The 14,153-nt window shown below is 39.2% G+C and overlaps 2 protein-coding genes across 2 annotated transcripts; both read right to left on the bottom strand.

The window, feature by feature from the left end:
- Window positions 1-4,117: 4,117 nt before the first annotated feature.
- LOC112910911 (olfactory receptor 52L1) lies at window positions 4,118-5,065 on the bottom strand. The gene has a single exon (XM_025987226.2). The coding sequence runs from the start codon at window positions 5,063-5,065 to the stop codon at window positions 4,118-4,120; it is 948 nt and encodes a 315-aa protein (XP_025843011.2).
- Window positions 5,066-12,758: 7,693 nt separating this feature from the next.
- On the bottom strand, window positions 12,759-13,709 carry LOC112910877 (olfactory receptor 52K1-like). Its single transcript, XM_025987191.1, has one exon. The coding sequence runs from the start codon at window positions 13,707-13,709 to the stop codon at window positions 12,759-12,761; it is 951 nt and encodes a 316-aa protein (XP_025842976.1).
- Between the last annotated feature and the right edge of the window lie 444 nt (window positions 13,710-14,153).

The raw sequence follows: 14,153 nt of genomic DNA, 5'->3' as shown, positions 1-14,153 counted from the left end.
AACATAGAGGAGCTAAAGATGAGAAATGTGCACTTTCAATTGCTCACCACATTTCTGAGCTTATTTATATCAAGAGACACCATGTCTCCATCAGATGATTAGAATCTAATTCTAGGATGGGATATCTGTCCTCCTCAATAGAAAATCATACTAAAACTTATTTAAAAAAAAAAAAAAAAGGAAGAGGGATCCCTGGGTGGCGCAGCGGTTTGGCGCCTGCTTTGACCCAGGGCGCGATCCTGGAGACCCGGGATCGAATCCCACGTCGGGCTCCCGGTGCATGGAGCCTGCTTCTCCCTCTGCCTGTGTCTCTGCCTCTCTCTCTCTCTCTCTCAATCTGACTATCATAAAAAAATTTAAAAAAAGGAAGAAAGAAAGCGCTCATGACAGAGGTACCAAGTTTGTGCATTCATCCTGTATCACAAATAATTATTAAAATTTTTGTTGTGTGGGGGACTAAGTCAGGCACTTGATATTGAGAAGTAAATGACATATAGAGACTCCTGTCTTGGGGCACATGAATGGCTCAGACAGTTGAGCATCAGACTCAGTTTTGGCTCAGGTGATGATCTCAGAGTCATGAGATCTAGCCCTAAGTCAGGCTCTGTCTCAGTGCAGAGTCTGCTAAAATTGTCTCCCTTCCTCTCCTTCTCCTTGCTTGCTCTCTATCTCTTGCCCTCTAAAATAAATGAATAAAATGTAAAAAAAAAAAAAGAGTCCTCTTTCTGGAGCCTAGTCTAGAAGATATATACAACACAAGTGATATATACAGGACTAAGTTAAAATTGTAATAATTATGATTCAAAATGTTGGACTGAAAACATGATTTACTTCCCGTACCTGTTAAGGTTTCCCTTTAATAGCTATAGAAATATGAAAATAAGAGCATTCAATCCAGTACTACACATAGGGAAATATACAAGGATAGGTTCAAATACTTTGAGAAATTTCTGGAATTTATAATTCACGCTGGATTGGCTTTATAGAAAAACCAGAATGACGAGGCTGGAAACCCATGTAGGTATCTGTGTGGAGAATTATGAGTTAGGGAAAGAGAAATTGGACAAGTTAAAGCTTGATGAAGAGATGTGAAATGTGTTCATTAAGTGATCCATGGATTACTCCAAGTTTAAAATCAATGGAAATAGTGACAGAAATTGAAAGTAATCCTTAAGTGAATTGATGATGTAATTATTCTTGTATTAACTGGACAGGTGGGTAGGTATAGTCTTCTATAGTCACAAAGTGACTAGAACATCAGCTCTCTATATAAAAAGATGCCACTGACTTCCAAATTCTGTCACTGAAGTGAGACAAGATAGAACCAAAATCAATTTTAAGGTAGGATCCAAGTTAGAAATGGACAAAAAGTATGGAGGGCTCTACACATCAGCAAAGCATACTGTACCATCTCTGGTTCCATGTGTAAAACATTCTATACTTCAGGAGAAGAAGAAAAAACTCAGTACATTTTTATTTTCCTCTTGACAACCAGAGGGGAATTCTACTTGTAAGCACATCCCAGGACAATGACCTATAGTGTGCCTACAACCAAGGAACAAGAGCTGTGACCCACCCAGCCTCTGAGGAAACTGCCACCATCTATCCAAACCAATAATTCTCATCTATGAACAGACATATGAAATAATCTACAGACAGTTGAGGAACACTGGCCTCATGAAAAGGAAGAACCATGCTAAACAAGAAGAAAAGCTAATCCATTAGAGATAAGAGTGAAAGTAGAAAAAAAAAGACATTTATAAAACATGTAACCATATTTTTATGTCTTTTTAAATATATCTTTAAAGTGATAAAAAGCAAAATAATATAACTCAGAAAAGAAAAGTGAAATCAAAAAAGCCAGTGCTAACATTAAGTGGCTATAAGTTTAAACATTTAAATATTTTCATGCTATTGAAAAGTGTTTAACATGGATGAGCAAGGAAATCAGGGAAGGCACAAATAAACACTAACAGGAATGAAATTGGGGATATACAGGGATATACCATAGCCACAATAGAAAATAAAACAGGGGATCCCTGGGTGGTGCAGCGGTTTGGCGCCTGCCTTTGGCCCAGGGCGCGATCCTGGAGACCTGGGATCGAGTCCCACGTCGGGCTCCCGGTGTATGGAGCCTGCTTCTCCCTCTGCCTGTGTCTCTGACTCTCTCTCTGTGACTATGATAAATGAATAAATAGAAAAAAAAATTAAAAAAAAAAAAGAAAATAAAACAGTAAAAAAATGATATAAACATTTTCTGATAGTAAAATTGTATGATAGTAAAATAAACAGATTTTTAGACAAACAAGAACTAAAAACCTTTTCAAAAGGAAATTCTAAAAGACATCCTTCAGGCAGAAGAAATATCCCACTTGGATGATCTGAGATGAAAAACATCTACTCCTTAGGCTATAGGTTAGTCAGTTGCAAAAAGATGCCCAAAATATAGTGGCTTAACCCAGATAAAAGTTTCTGCCTCAGGTTTAAGTCAGGGCTGATGGCCCAGACAGCATCAGAGACATAGGCTCTTCTACACTGTAGCTCTGCTTGCTTCAGCAAACATTTCCATCTTGTGATCCAAGGAAGATCTTCAGATCCCACCTTCATACCCACATGCCAAGAGTCAGCAAGTGGTATAAATGGGAGGAGAGAACAAACTACTACTTTGAATAACCTACCTAAATTAAGTAGCTGTAGGGCCAAGATAGCTGTTTTCCCATGGATATAACACAACATACACCACAGCCTGGGCTTCTCCAGGACAACCCACCAGAGTTCAAGTCCTAGGTCTACAACCAAGGTGATGAGAATGTGTGTAATTACTCCTGCAATAAGAACTCATATGACTCCTCCCTAACTCACCCATATATGCCAACCAAACTGAAGACTTCAAACTTATCTCTGTACGTGAAAACTGTTTATTAGGAGTAAAATTTACCAAGAAAGGAGAAACTATGACACAAACCCATCCACTCCCTGCTTTTGACCACTATGGAGTCTCAGAATAGGACCTTCTCAACACCAGAGCATCCTATCTCAATGCAGCAGTGACTTGCTTCTTCTAGGTCTGAACAAAATGTATTACTTTTTAGGATTTTATGGCAATATACAACAAGCAGGATGCAATATGCCAATTGTGATGATCCTCTTGTAAGCTTTACCCAGTTCCTATTACTAGAAATGGGGAGGATCTAATTGACATCATTCATTATCCACATCTCAGAAAGAGAAATTCTCCTTTTCAGGTGTCATAACTAGTTCTATATTTATTAATAAATATAATAATAATTTATAAATTTAATAGAAATTTTCCAATACCAGACACTAGCAAATTTTACGATTATTCCATACTAATAATTACATGATTACTTTTCCTTTGTTAAATTAACTTAAAAAACATACATATATTCAATACTTATTCCCTCCTTGTCCTAAGCAAAACATATAAATAAATCAAAATATATCAAAAATACAAATAGAACTTTTAAAAAAGAAATCTACTATGTGTACATATAAGTTTATATTTTGAAAATAAGAATCATAACATATTATTCTTAGAGTCTATTACAGTACCTGCCCCACTTAGGTCTGTTTTAAATAAATGAGTAACACCTATATTGTAATAAAAGGTATTTTCTCACAGAGTGGACATGTCAAATGCTTTGAGAACACTTTCTTACTACAAAGGAACCCAGTGACCTAGAACTCACAGAATTTTGAGGATTTGAAGACATTCTAAACTAAAACCATGCAACAGTTGGGACCTCTCATTCCTTTATTAAATGATGTTCCACAGTAACTGGGTGAAGGCAGGGGGAAAAATGGCAATCCAGAGGCATAATCTATTGACTTTATCTAAAGTCCCACAACACAAGGAGTAGAGAAATATCAGGATCAAGAGGGAAAAAAAGGACGGGGAAAAATATCACAAATCCTGCCATCTAAGTAACCCAACCATGGATGGAGCCAAGTGCCCAAGGGTGTTCTTTGCTATGAGACTAGCAGTACTCAAAGGACTCCTTACTGTGGAATGGTCCCTAGCCACATAGCCTAGACCAGCCAGGGGCTCCCGGCAGTAACTTTGGCAGGAGCTTCAGAAGAAAATGACTGTTCAGATCTATCCTTTTAGGGAGAAAACCCTAAGTACTCGCTGGCGGATCTGTTGAGTCTTCACCCCATAGACAAGAGGATTGAGTGCAGGTGGCACAAGGAGGTAGAGTGTGGCCAGAAGAACATGGATGTGGTGGGGTACATGGTGGCCAAAGCGATGTGTGAGGAAGGAGAATATTCCAGGAACATAGAAGATCAGGATAACACAAATATGAGACCCACATGTGCTAAAGGCCTTAAGTCGGGCCTCACCTCCTGGTACCTTCAGCACTGTCTGCAGGATGAGGGCATAGGAAATACCAATGGCCACGACATCTAGCCCAACCACAAGCAGAGCCACTGCCAACCCATAAGCTCGGTTCACTGTGGTTTCTGAGCAGGCAAGTTTTACAACAGCCATATGTTCACAATAGGCATGGCCTATGATGGTGGCCCGGCAGAAAAGGAGTCTCTGCAACAGGATAGGGAAGGGGAGGAGGAGGACTAACCCCCGCACCAGCACTGCTATCCCAATGCGCCCGATGATCCCCGGGTGCAGGATGGTGGAATGATGCAGAGGGTGACAAATGGCTACATAGCGATCCAGAGCCATGGCCACAAGTACCCCTGACTCCATGGAAGAGAACGCATGGATGAAGAACATCTGGATCAGGCAGAAAGTGTACCCAATCTCATGGGCATGAGCCAGGAGAACCGCAAGGGTTTTGGGTGCAGTGGAGGAGGCCAGCACCAGGTCAATGCCAGATAGCATGGCCAGAAAGAGGTACATCGGCTGGTGCAAGGATGAGTCAGTCCAGATGATGAAGATGATGGTGACATTGCCCATTACAGCAAGGACATAAAGGACACACAGTGGCAATGCTATCCAGTGCTGGCTTTCCTCTAAACCGGGGATGCCCATCAGGAAAAAAGAAGGCTGGAGTAGCCTCCAGCTAGAATTACTAAAGGTCATCATCAATGGCTTGGAAGACAGAAGAGAGAAAAGAAACCAAAATCATGATTGCCCCATTCCTGGTGGGTCATCCAGTGTCTAGATCTGGCTACCATCTTCATGAGAAGAAACAAGATGAAACTGAAACACAAGAAAATAAAGTGAGATACAAAGAAGAGAATCCCCTTTTCTTGAGACAAGGTCTTTAAGGTGAGACATCCACATGTCTTAACTATGATAGGCCTAGTTTCATTTACAGATAAGAGTAAACATGCTGCTTCTAGAGAGATGTTTAGACTCTACCATTCAATTACTCCTCATTTGGAATGTCCACTTGAAAGGATCTTCTGTATCCCCTCTTGCCATTACTAAACACTGCATATCAATTTGTTATCTTTTAAAGTATTCTCCCTCAGTTTCCATAACACAGCACCCTACAGTTAGTTGTTCCTCCTATATCTCCCATCCCACCACCTTCTCCATCTACCTCTCCCTTATATGCGGCTGATTCCAAGGCCTCATCCTCTCCTCCTTCCCCTGTTCTGTACAGTATCTCTGATTGAGCTCATCCATTTGCCATATTTTGACCATGTATATGTTTTAATTTCTTCCAAATATAGGTTTCTGAGTCAAATACCTTTCTGAAACCCAAATCCATTTTCCATTTATCTATGCCTAAATATCTATACCACATGCTCAACAAATTTGAGACTGAATTAACTTGCATATTCTTCCCACTGCAAATCCACTTCACCTTCCTCATGCTCTTTCATGTAGAAACTCAAAATGATTTTTATTCATTCTTCTCTCTCATCCTTTTTACATTTTCACCAGTTCCTGTTGACTACCTTTTAATCTCTTAATATTCACTCATTCTTCTCACCCTCCACCTTCACAGCCTAGTGCATATTCCTAACTTCTATCACCTGGATTCTTTCCTTAGATCCATCTGAGTTTGCCATTAACCCCTTCCTATCCACTGTGCATTCTTAAAGCAGAGGATTATGAAATACATCAAAACTTCTAAGATTAAAATCCTTCAGTCCATTTAATCCATAGAATAAAATTAACATTCAAGACTGGCAAACAAGGTTTTCAAAGGCTATCTTTTGTATTACTTTGACTTATACTCAAACAAATTTCCACATATATGTTTTGAATGAACTATTCCAATGTTCTTGGAATTATATGAGTACATCAATTTATTTTACATATGCCTTTTGTGTATTCTTCTTATTCCTCTATTATTTTAATTGGTCTTTCTTGTCCTTCAAAATTTAGAGTCTACTGGCTACTGTCTCTTAGAAAGGACTCATTAGCTCTATGAGGATTACACTAATCAAGTTAGGAGAACTCTATTTTGTGAATTTTTTTTTGTTCATCCACAATTTTCTGTTTTATCTAATTATAGAAATCCTTTCAATGCCGAAATGGTTTGTCTCAAGAAAAGAACAGTTTTTCATTAAACTTCATAATTATAAACTAGCTAGTACAGGCGTCACAGTACAGGGGATAGACACAAAGTTTGTAGGCAGACAGCTATGCTTAAAATCTGCCCCTTTCATATTCTATAAATGAAACCATGGTAGGCTACTTACATTCTCTGAGTATAGATTGCCTAACCTGTTGGTAGAGCAAATAATACAAATCTTAATGGTTTGTTATAAATATTAATTAAATGATGTATATAAAGTTATGATATATAGGTTATCCTAAAAATAATGTGCAAATTTATACCTAGTTCTTCAATCTTACCATGAAAGACGAGTCCATTCTTGATACTTCCCCAAAGTAGGTCTAGTGACTGTCAATAAGACACTGTGTGGGGAGTATGTTATTACCAACTGGCATGTCCCAGAGGACACACACACACACAGACACACACACACACACCTCTAGACAAAGCCAAAGTTAGCATCCAGATTGGATGGAGACCCACAGAGCCAAGTCAACTCCCTCAGAGATAACTAGTTGGGCAGAAAGGCAGAGAGGGAGTGGAACCAGGTGGCTCATGCTTGTCCAGTGTTGGTCAAACTTCTAAGTCTATCCACTTTGATATCTGTCATAGGAAACTGCATGCTCAGTGAGCTAGGAAAGCTCATATTTCTCTGTAAGCTCAGATTTCTCATTCTCACAGGTCAAACTCAGAGTAATAAATTCTTTAGTGGACTCTGGTTAAATGTGTTCATTCCCCCATTGCTGAGAGTGTGGGCTGCTAAAAGTTCATAATTGAGTCACTCTCCCTTGAACAGAGAGCTGCCTCACCCAAGATTACTTTTCCTTTCTGAGTGCAACTCTCACCCAATGACCTATCTAGGTACAAATACAAAGAGCTGAACATCTCTCTTTTGAAACAACATTGAAGTACTTTCTCAGCTCAGGAGCTCCCCATGGAATCAGCTCAGGCATCGGGGGTAACTGGATCATAGTTTAACTTCTTCATTTTCCATCCTGTTCCCCTTACTCCCTGACAAGTGTAATTTGTATACTTCACAATAAGCTTCCTGCATGCAAATCTCGGCTTCAGTGTCTATTTCTAGAGGATCCAATCTAAGACAAATTGCACCTGTCTCAAGTGAATTAAGCACTCTACTTCTCTTCTGAGGGTTTGCTACAGGTCCACAGATATCAAGTCTACCATGGCAAATATGGGATAGATATTGATTCTCAGACTCCATACAAACAAGTTCCCAATGAGATGGCTAAGACCTCTTTTATCGTATCTCTCCATTACCAGACAGATCCTTCCCTTGGATATCTGATAAAGCAGCTACAGTTCACTCCAGCAGCCACATTCTCCTTTGGAATAATTTTTCAATTGCACAGTCTTTTTACTTCACCAATCAACAAGTATGTCATTCATAGCTGGTAGGAAGTTTGATTTATTCATTCATTCATTGAGTAGTATTAAATACCTACCAAATCCATATACTCTACTAGATGTTAAACAAAACAAATAATATGATAAACAATCCTTGTCATTATAGCTTATGGGATGGAATATATTATGTATGTAATCACAGAAACCTAATAACAGTTATAAGTATTATAAATTAAAACCACAGTATGTCAAACATATAATAAGAGAAACTTCTCATTCTTGGGAGTGCAGGAAAATCCCCCCTAATTCAAGTTAGGTACCAGAAGAATGGGTTAAAAGTGAAGGGAGTTGTAGGGGTAGGCTAAGAATACAAAACCCTGAGGCAAGAGAGAAGGGAGCTTGGTATTGCCGAGGCTTGAAAGAATCATGAAATTTGGAGATGTAATATTCAGGAACTGAGCCTGGGGTATAAGCAGGAACCATAGTAGCACATTTTAGGTCATGTTAAAGGACAGTGGGAAGTGGAAGTCAGGAAGATTTTAAGCAGAAGATTGAGACATGAGCAGAATCTCATTATCAAATATCATGCTAGGAGTATGCATAAGAAAAGGTGAAGTACAGATGCTGAGAGATGTCTTGGAGACAAACACAGTGATCTCCAGAGAGGTTCAAGGATATGTCATGGGAATGGGTAAATGAGGGAGGGATCTTGGGAGAAAGAACTCAAGAATATGAGAATGCAGAGTGTTTAATGGGTCATTTGCATAAATCCTGAAGTCTTGCACCAGGGTAATGGGGGGCCAAAAAATAGAGAAGATATTAACTTAGTCATCCTTACTGAAGAATAGCAATAAGGAGATATACCAGTAACTGGGAGTAGTAGAGAATGATCTGCATGAAAGATATCAACAGCAAAGTACCAATCCATGCTTATTCCTTTGCTAATCTGTTTTTCCAGAGGAAAAAGGAAACCTGAAAATTGCCTTGGGGAACAAGAACAGTGAACTCATTGTAACGCACTACCAAAGAAGAAGTATGAGAAGTGTGAGAAAATAAATGGTCTCCACTTAGTAGGAACCATAACATTTCTATCAGAAAAAAAAAAATGGATGTGCGAGTATCAACTTCATATGCATTTTGTAAACATTAAATAAGACAGCCTATATACAAAGTTTTTTTTTCCTCAAGGGCTCAAGGTACCATGGAGTAAGAGCTGAACAACAGGAACTGCTCATATCCTCAAGATTTTACACTAGGGGCACCTGGGTTGCTCAGTGGGCTAAGCATCTGCCTTTGGCTCAAGTCATGATCCCAGGGTCCTGAGATGGAGCCCATGCATCAGGTTCCCTGCTCAGTGGGGAGTCTGCTTATGCATGCTCTCTCTCTCTCTCTCTCTCTCTCTCTCTCTCTCTGACTCTCGTTCTCCCTCTCTCTCAAATAAATAAAATCTTTAAAAAACAAAAAGATTTTTACACTAATATAAAATATTCAGACTAAGATTGCTTAAAACAAGTTTAGGGCAGCCACAATGTCTCAGCAGTTTAGCACCACCTTCTGCCCAGGGCGTGATCCTGGGGACCCAGGATCGAGTCCCATGTCGGGCTCCCTGCGTGGAGCCTGTTTCTCCCTCTGCTTATGTGTGTGTGTGTCTCTCTCTCTTATGAATAACTGAATAAAATCTTTTTTAAAAATAAAATAAAATAAAACAAGTTTAGCTAAGGCACATAAAGGACTCTACACCCATTGGTAATAAGTACACTCATCCATCCTCCCACTAAGGAATCTTCCTCTAGGGGCAGCCCGGGTGGCTCAGTGGTTTAGCACCACCTTTGGCCCAGGGTGTGATCCTGGAGACCTGGGGTCGAGTCCCACATCGGGCTCCCTGCATGGAGCCTGCTTCTCCTTCTGCCTGTGTCTCTGCCCCTCTCTCTCTCCCTGTGTGTCTCATGGATAAATAAATAAAATAAATAAAATCTTAAAAAAAAAAAAAAAAAGGAATCTTCCTCTAGAATCCTACTGCACATCTCCAGTAGCTCTTTCTTTCACTCCAACCCATGGAATAGAGTTAAGAGAAGAGGGAGGTCTCCACTTTGCCTTTCCTTTGAACTCCTATTTTCTTGGGGGTTTGTTGTTGTTATTTTTTATTGTGGAAAAATATATTTAACATTATATTTATCATTTTATGTTACAATTTTATATTTAGCACTTTTAAGTTATAATTTCTGTGGCATTAGGTACATTTACAGTGTTGTGCAGCCAACACCAATATCTATTTCCAAAATTTTCCCCATCATCTCAAACAGAAGCTCTGTATCTATTGAATAATTCCCATCCTTGTCTCCTCGAGCCCCCTGGAAACCTCTATGCTACTTATGTGTCTATAAATTTGCCTATTGTAGGTACTTCATATAAGAGGAATCATACAATATTTGTCATTTTGTGTTTGGCTTATTTCACTTACCATAATGTTTAAGGTTCATCCATGCTCTAGCATGTGTCAGAATTTCATTCTGCTTAAGGGACTACTAATACGTGTATACTGCAGTTTTGCTAATCCATTCATTAGTCGATGGATACATGGGTTGTTTTCACCTTTAGCTACTGTGAATAATGCTGCTGTGCTATACACAACAAAGGAAACCTGGGATCACTGAGTATGGCATAGAGCAAAAGCTAATTAGGAGAAAGACTGAGGTAGACTCCCCCTAGGGACCATAAGTTTAGCCATAACTCTCCATCTGCCCACTCAACAACCTAGACTCACACTCTTCTAAACCTTGGTCATTTATAGCATCTCTTTAACCTAACCCAACCCATGTCCCTTTCCTGCCCCTTACTTCCCATTCAGTGACTTGGAACCAACATCCACCACAGCACTATCACATTTTATCACAGTTTCTCTATTTTCAAGGTCATTTCATCATCACAACGAGAGCCTGGTAAACACTCAGGATGAAGAAGAAAATAATGGAGAAAACAAAAGTAAATGAAGATAAGAAGGAAGACAAATGTTATTTTTCTGATTTTATTCTCTATACACAGCATTGAGTTTGCCTTAGAAGAGTAATCATATTCTTCCATTCTTCTGCACAGTGTCCAAAATATCATCAGTTGAAATTTTTTTAAAACATGAAATTACATTTGAAAGTTGAGATAGTAAAAAAAAAAAAAAGAAAGAAAGTTGAGATAGTGATCATCACAATGATAGCAGTAAAGACAGTAGTGTTAATAGTGATTATGATTTCAATGTTGGTTTTGTGACAACTTATTTAATTTCCTCAATAAAAAGTTACTGAGTACCTGTATCACATTTTGAGATTTATATATTCATTTAATCCAAAACACACATATGTCAATGCGACTGATGAGGAAACATGCTAGCAATGATATAGTCCATTAAAATAACAATATTTATTTATTAAATAAACATTTATTGAGTGCCTATCATGTGTCAGATACTATGTTAAGGATACAATGCAGTTCACCATTTAGTAGAGATGGGGGACAGAGATCATTCAACCAATCACTATATATATATATATATATATATATATATATATATATATATATAATTTTTTAAGATTTATTTATTTATTTATTTATTTTAGAAAGAGAAAGAGTATGAGCAGGGGGAGGGACAGAAAGGAGAGGGAGAGAGAATCTCAAGCAGACTCCCCACTGAGCAGGGAGCCCAACTCAGGGCTCAATCTCACAACCCTGTGATCATGACCTGAGTTGAAATTAAGAGTCCAATGCTCAACCAACTGAGCCATCCAGGCAGCCAGATAGGTAGATTGATAGATGATAGATAGATGATAGATAGATAGATAAATAATAGATAGATGATAGATAATTTTAAATCCTGATAGATAATGAAAGAAATATACATGGAGCTCCAAATTCATAAAACAAGTGACCTGATCTAGTTTTAAAACTCTTCTTCAAAGAGATGAGATTTGATCTAAAGTTCAAGATGAGTACCAATAGCAAGGATAAAGACAGGGAGCTGCATTCCCACTAGGAAAAGCCCGGACTACCCATGTGTGGAAGAAGCAAGGACATATGAGCTACTAGAGAAGGAAATTTATGTATATTAGGAATACATAACACTCAATCAACACTATATACATTGCAAGGATACTTAAGAACATACAATAAACATATTAAAAAGTGAGTGCCTATAGTAGAAACTGGAAGAGAATGGCCAAAAGAATTACCAAAAGACTAAAAATGGAAAAAATATCATTACTATTAGAGATTAAAAATACATAATACTATAGGAGTCAGAGATCATCCATCTCAAAAACAGGAATGAAAGCACATGGACTAAAGTATTTCTAGAATCAGATGGAACATGAATATTTTAAAGAGTTTCTTTCATGAATCTGAAACTCTAAAGAGTTTCTATAGTTTTCCACCCCTATTTCTGTGATGCCAAAGTTTCACTGATAGAGAAGACCTATCAGCTCCCACATACTATGTGTCAGTGTCATGATGGTGGGAAGTGGCCCATATTCTCATATGTATAAACAGGCACTCAGTTCATCTCTCCCTGATCTAAGTCACTTATTCCAGGTCTATAGAAATCGTCATTGTTTCTTAATTTCCTGATGCATTTATCTTATCAACACAAGTAAATCACAAACTCTTAGAAGAAAGATGTCTTCAAAAAATTACTTGCTTGAGACACCCCAGCACTTCCATTTCCCATCCCAGTATCTAAACACTATATATACCTGAGAAGAGATTTCCCAACTTCCAAACACTCAAGAAAACTTAATTTTCTTTCTCTTCACTGTCCCTGATATTTACCAGGTAAATATCCTGGGCTATGAGGCTCCTGCTCCACAGGGCAAGACTACCCTTGCCCTGAGAGCCAGATGATGAGAACTATACTCAGGTGGGATCAATCTGCTTGGGCCTTAGCATTTTAAACAGCTGATCACGGATCTGTTTGGTCTTGACCCCATAGACAATGGGGTCCAGGGCAGGGGGAAAGAGCAAGTAGAGATTGGCAAGAATAACCTTAGCAGCAGAGGCTGTGGGTGGGCCAAAGCGCTGCATGACCACTGAAAGAAAGCCTGGTCCATAGAAGAAGAGGATGACACAGACATGAGCTGTACATGTGCTGCCTGCTTTAGCACGTGCCTCAGGTGAAGGAAAATTAATCACAGTCTTCACAATCTGCCCATAGGAGTAAGCAATAAAGGCCACATCCCCCACACCAAGAAAGATTGCCACAGCAAAGGCATAGAGATTATCCACAGTGGTGGCGCCACAGGCCAACTTTACTACTGCCATATGCTCACAGTAGGTATAGGCAATTGTATGAGAGCCACAGTAGGGCAGCCGACGAGCCAAGGTTGGAAAGGAGATGGTCAATCCCACACCTCGCAGAACCACCAGGCCTCCAATCTTGGCAACAACAAATGGTGTAAGAATAGTTGCATAATGTAGTGGGTTACAGATGGCCACAAAGCGGTCCATGGCCATGGCCACCAGCACTCCTGACTCCATAGCAGAGAATGCATGGATGAAGAACATCTGGGAAAGACAGGAGTGGGAGCTGATAGCTGTAGCACCAAACCAGAAAATGGCCAGCATCTTGGGCAGAGTGGAGAGGGAGAGAACCAGGTCGACAAAGGAGAGCATGGCAAGAAAGAAAAACATGGGCTGGTGAAGGCTGCGCTCTGTCCGGATAAGAAAAAGCAGGACACAATTCCCAGTCATTGCCAGGAAGAACATGAAGCAAAAGGGAAGTGAGATCCAAATGTGGGCAGCAGTCAGTCCTGGGATACCAGCCAAGAAGAAAGTATGTGGGAAGTGAGAATTATTGGAAAGAATCATGGTGATCATCTCACTTAGAAGAGTGAAGAGCTACTGCAAAGAAAAGAGACAGGTTAAATTCAGTGATAGGGAGCTCAAAATATATGGTCCCACTAACTGTCACCAGCATTCTTCCCCCAAAGGTTTCAGTAAACAGTGAAAAATAATTTTCAGCTTGGTTAATATCTCTGCAGGATCTTCAAACACAGAAGAGGCAAGTCACTTGGTCCAAAAGGAAATGCACTGGACAAGAAGTTCAGAAACCAGGTCCTAGAATTTAATATGCTAATATATTTATGACCTGAAGCAAATGACATAACCAGATTTTAGCAGATGCCCAGAAACTAATGTTAAATAAAAACCCTTCCCATAATGCTCACATTCTCAAATTCTGAATGCTGGCACTAGATTTAATTAAGACTGACCTCACATGGTCATTTAATCTTATATCACTAACTTCCATTT

This window comes from Vulpes vulpes, chromosome 11 (assembly GCF_048418805.1).
Source record: "Vulpes vulpes isolate BD-2025 chromosome 11, VulVul3, whole genome shotgun sequence".
Taxonomy (NCBI): Eukaryota; Metazoa; Chordata; class Mammalia; order Carnivora; family Canidae; genus Vulpes; species Vulpes vulpes.
This window is presented reverse-complemented; position numbering and strand designations above follow the sequence as displayed.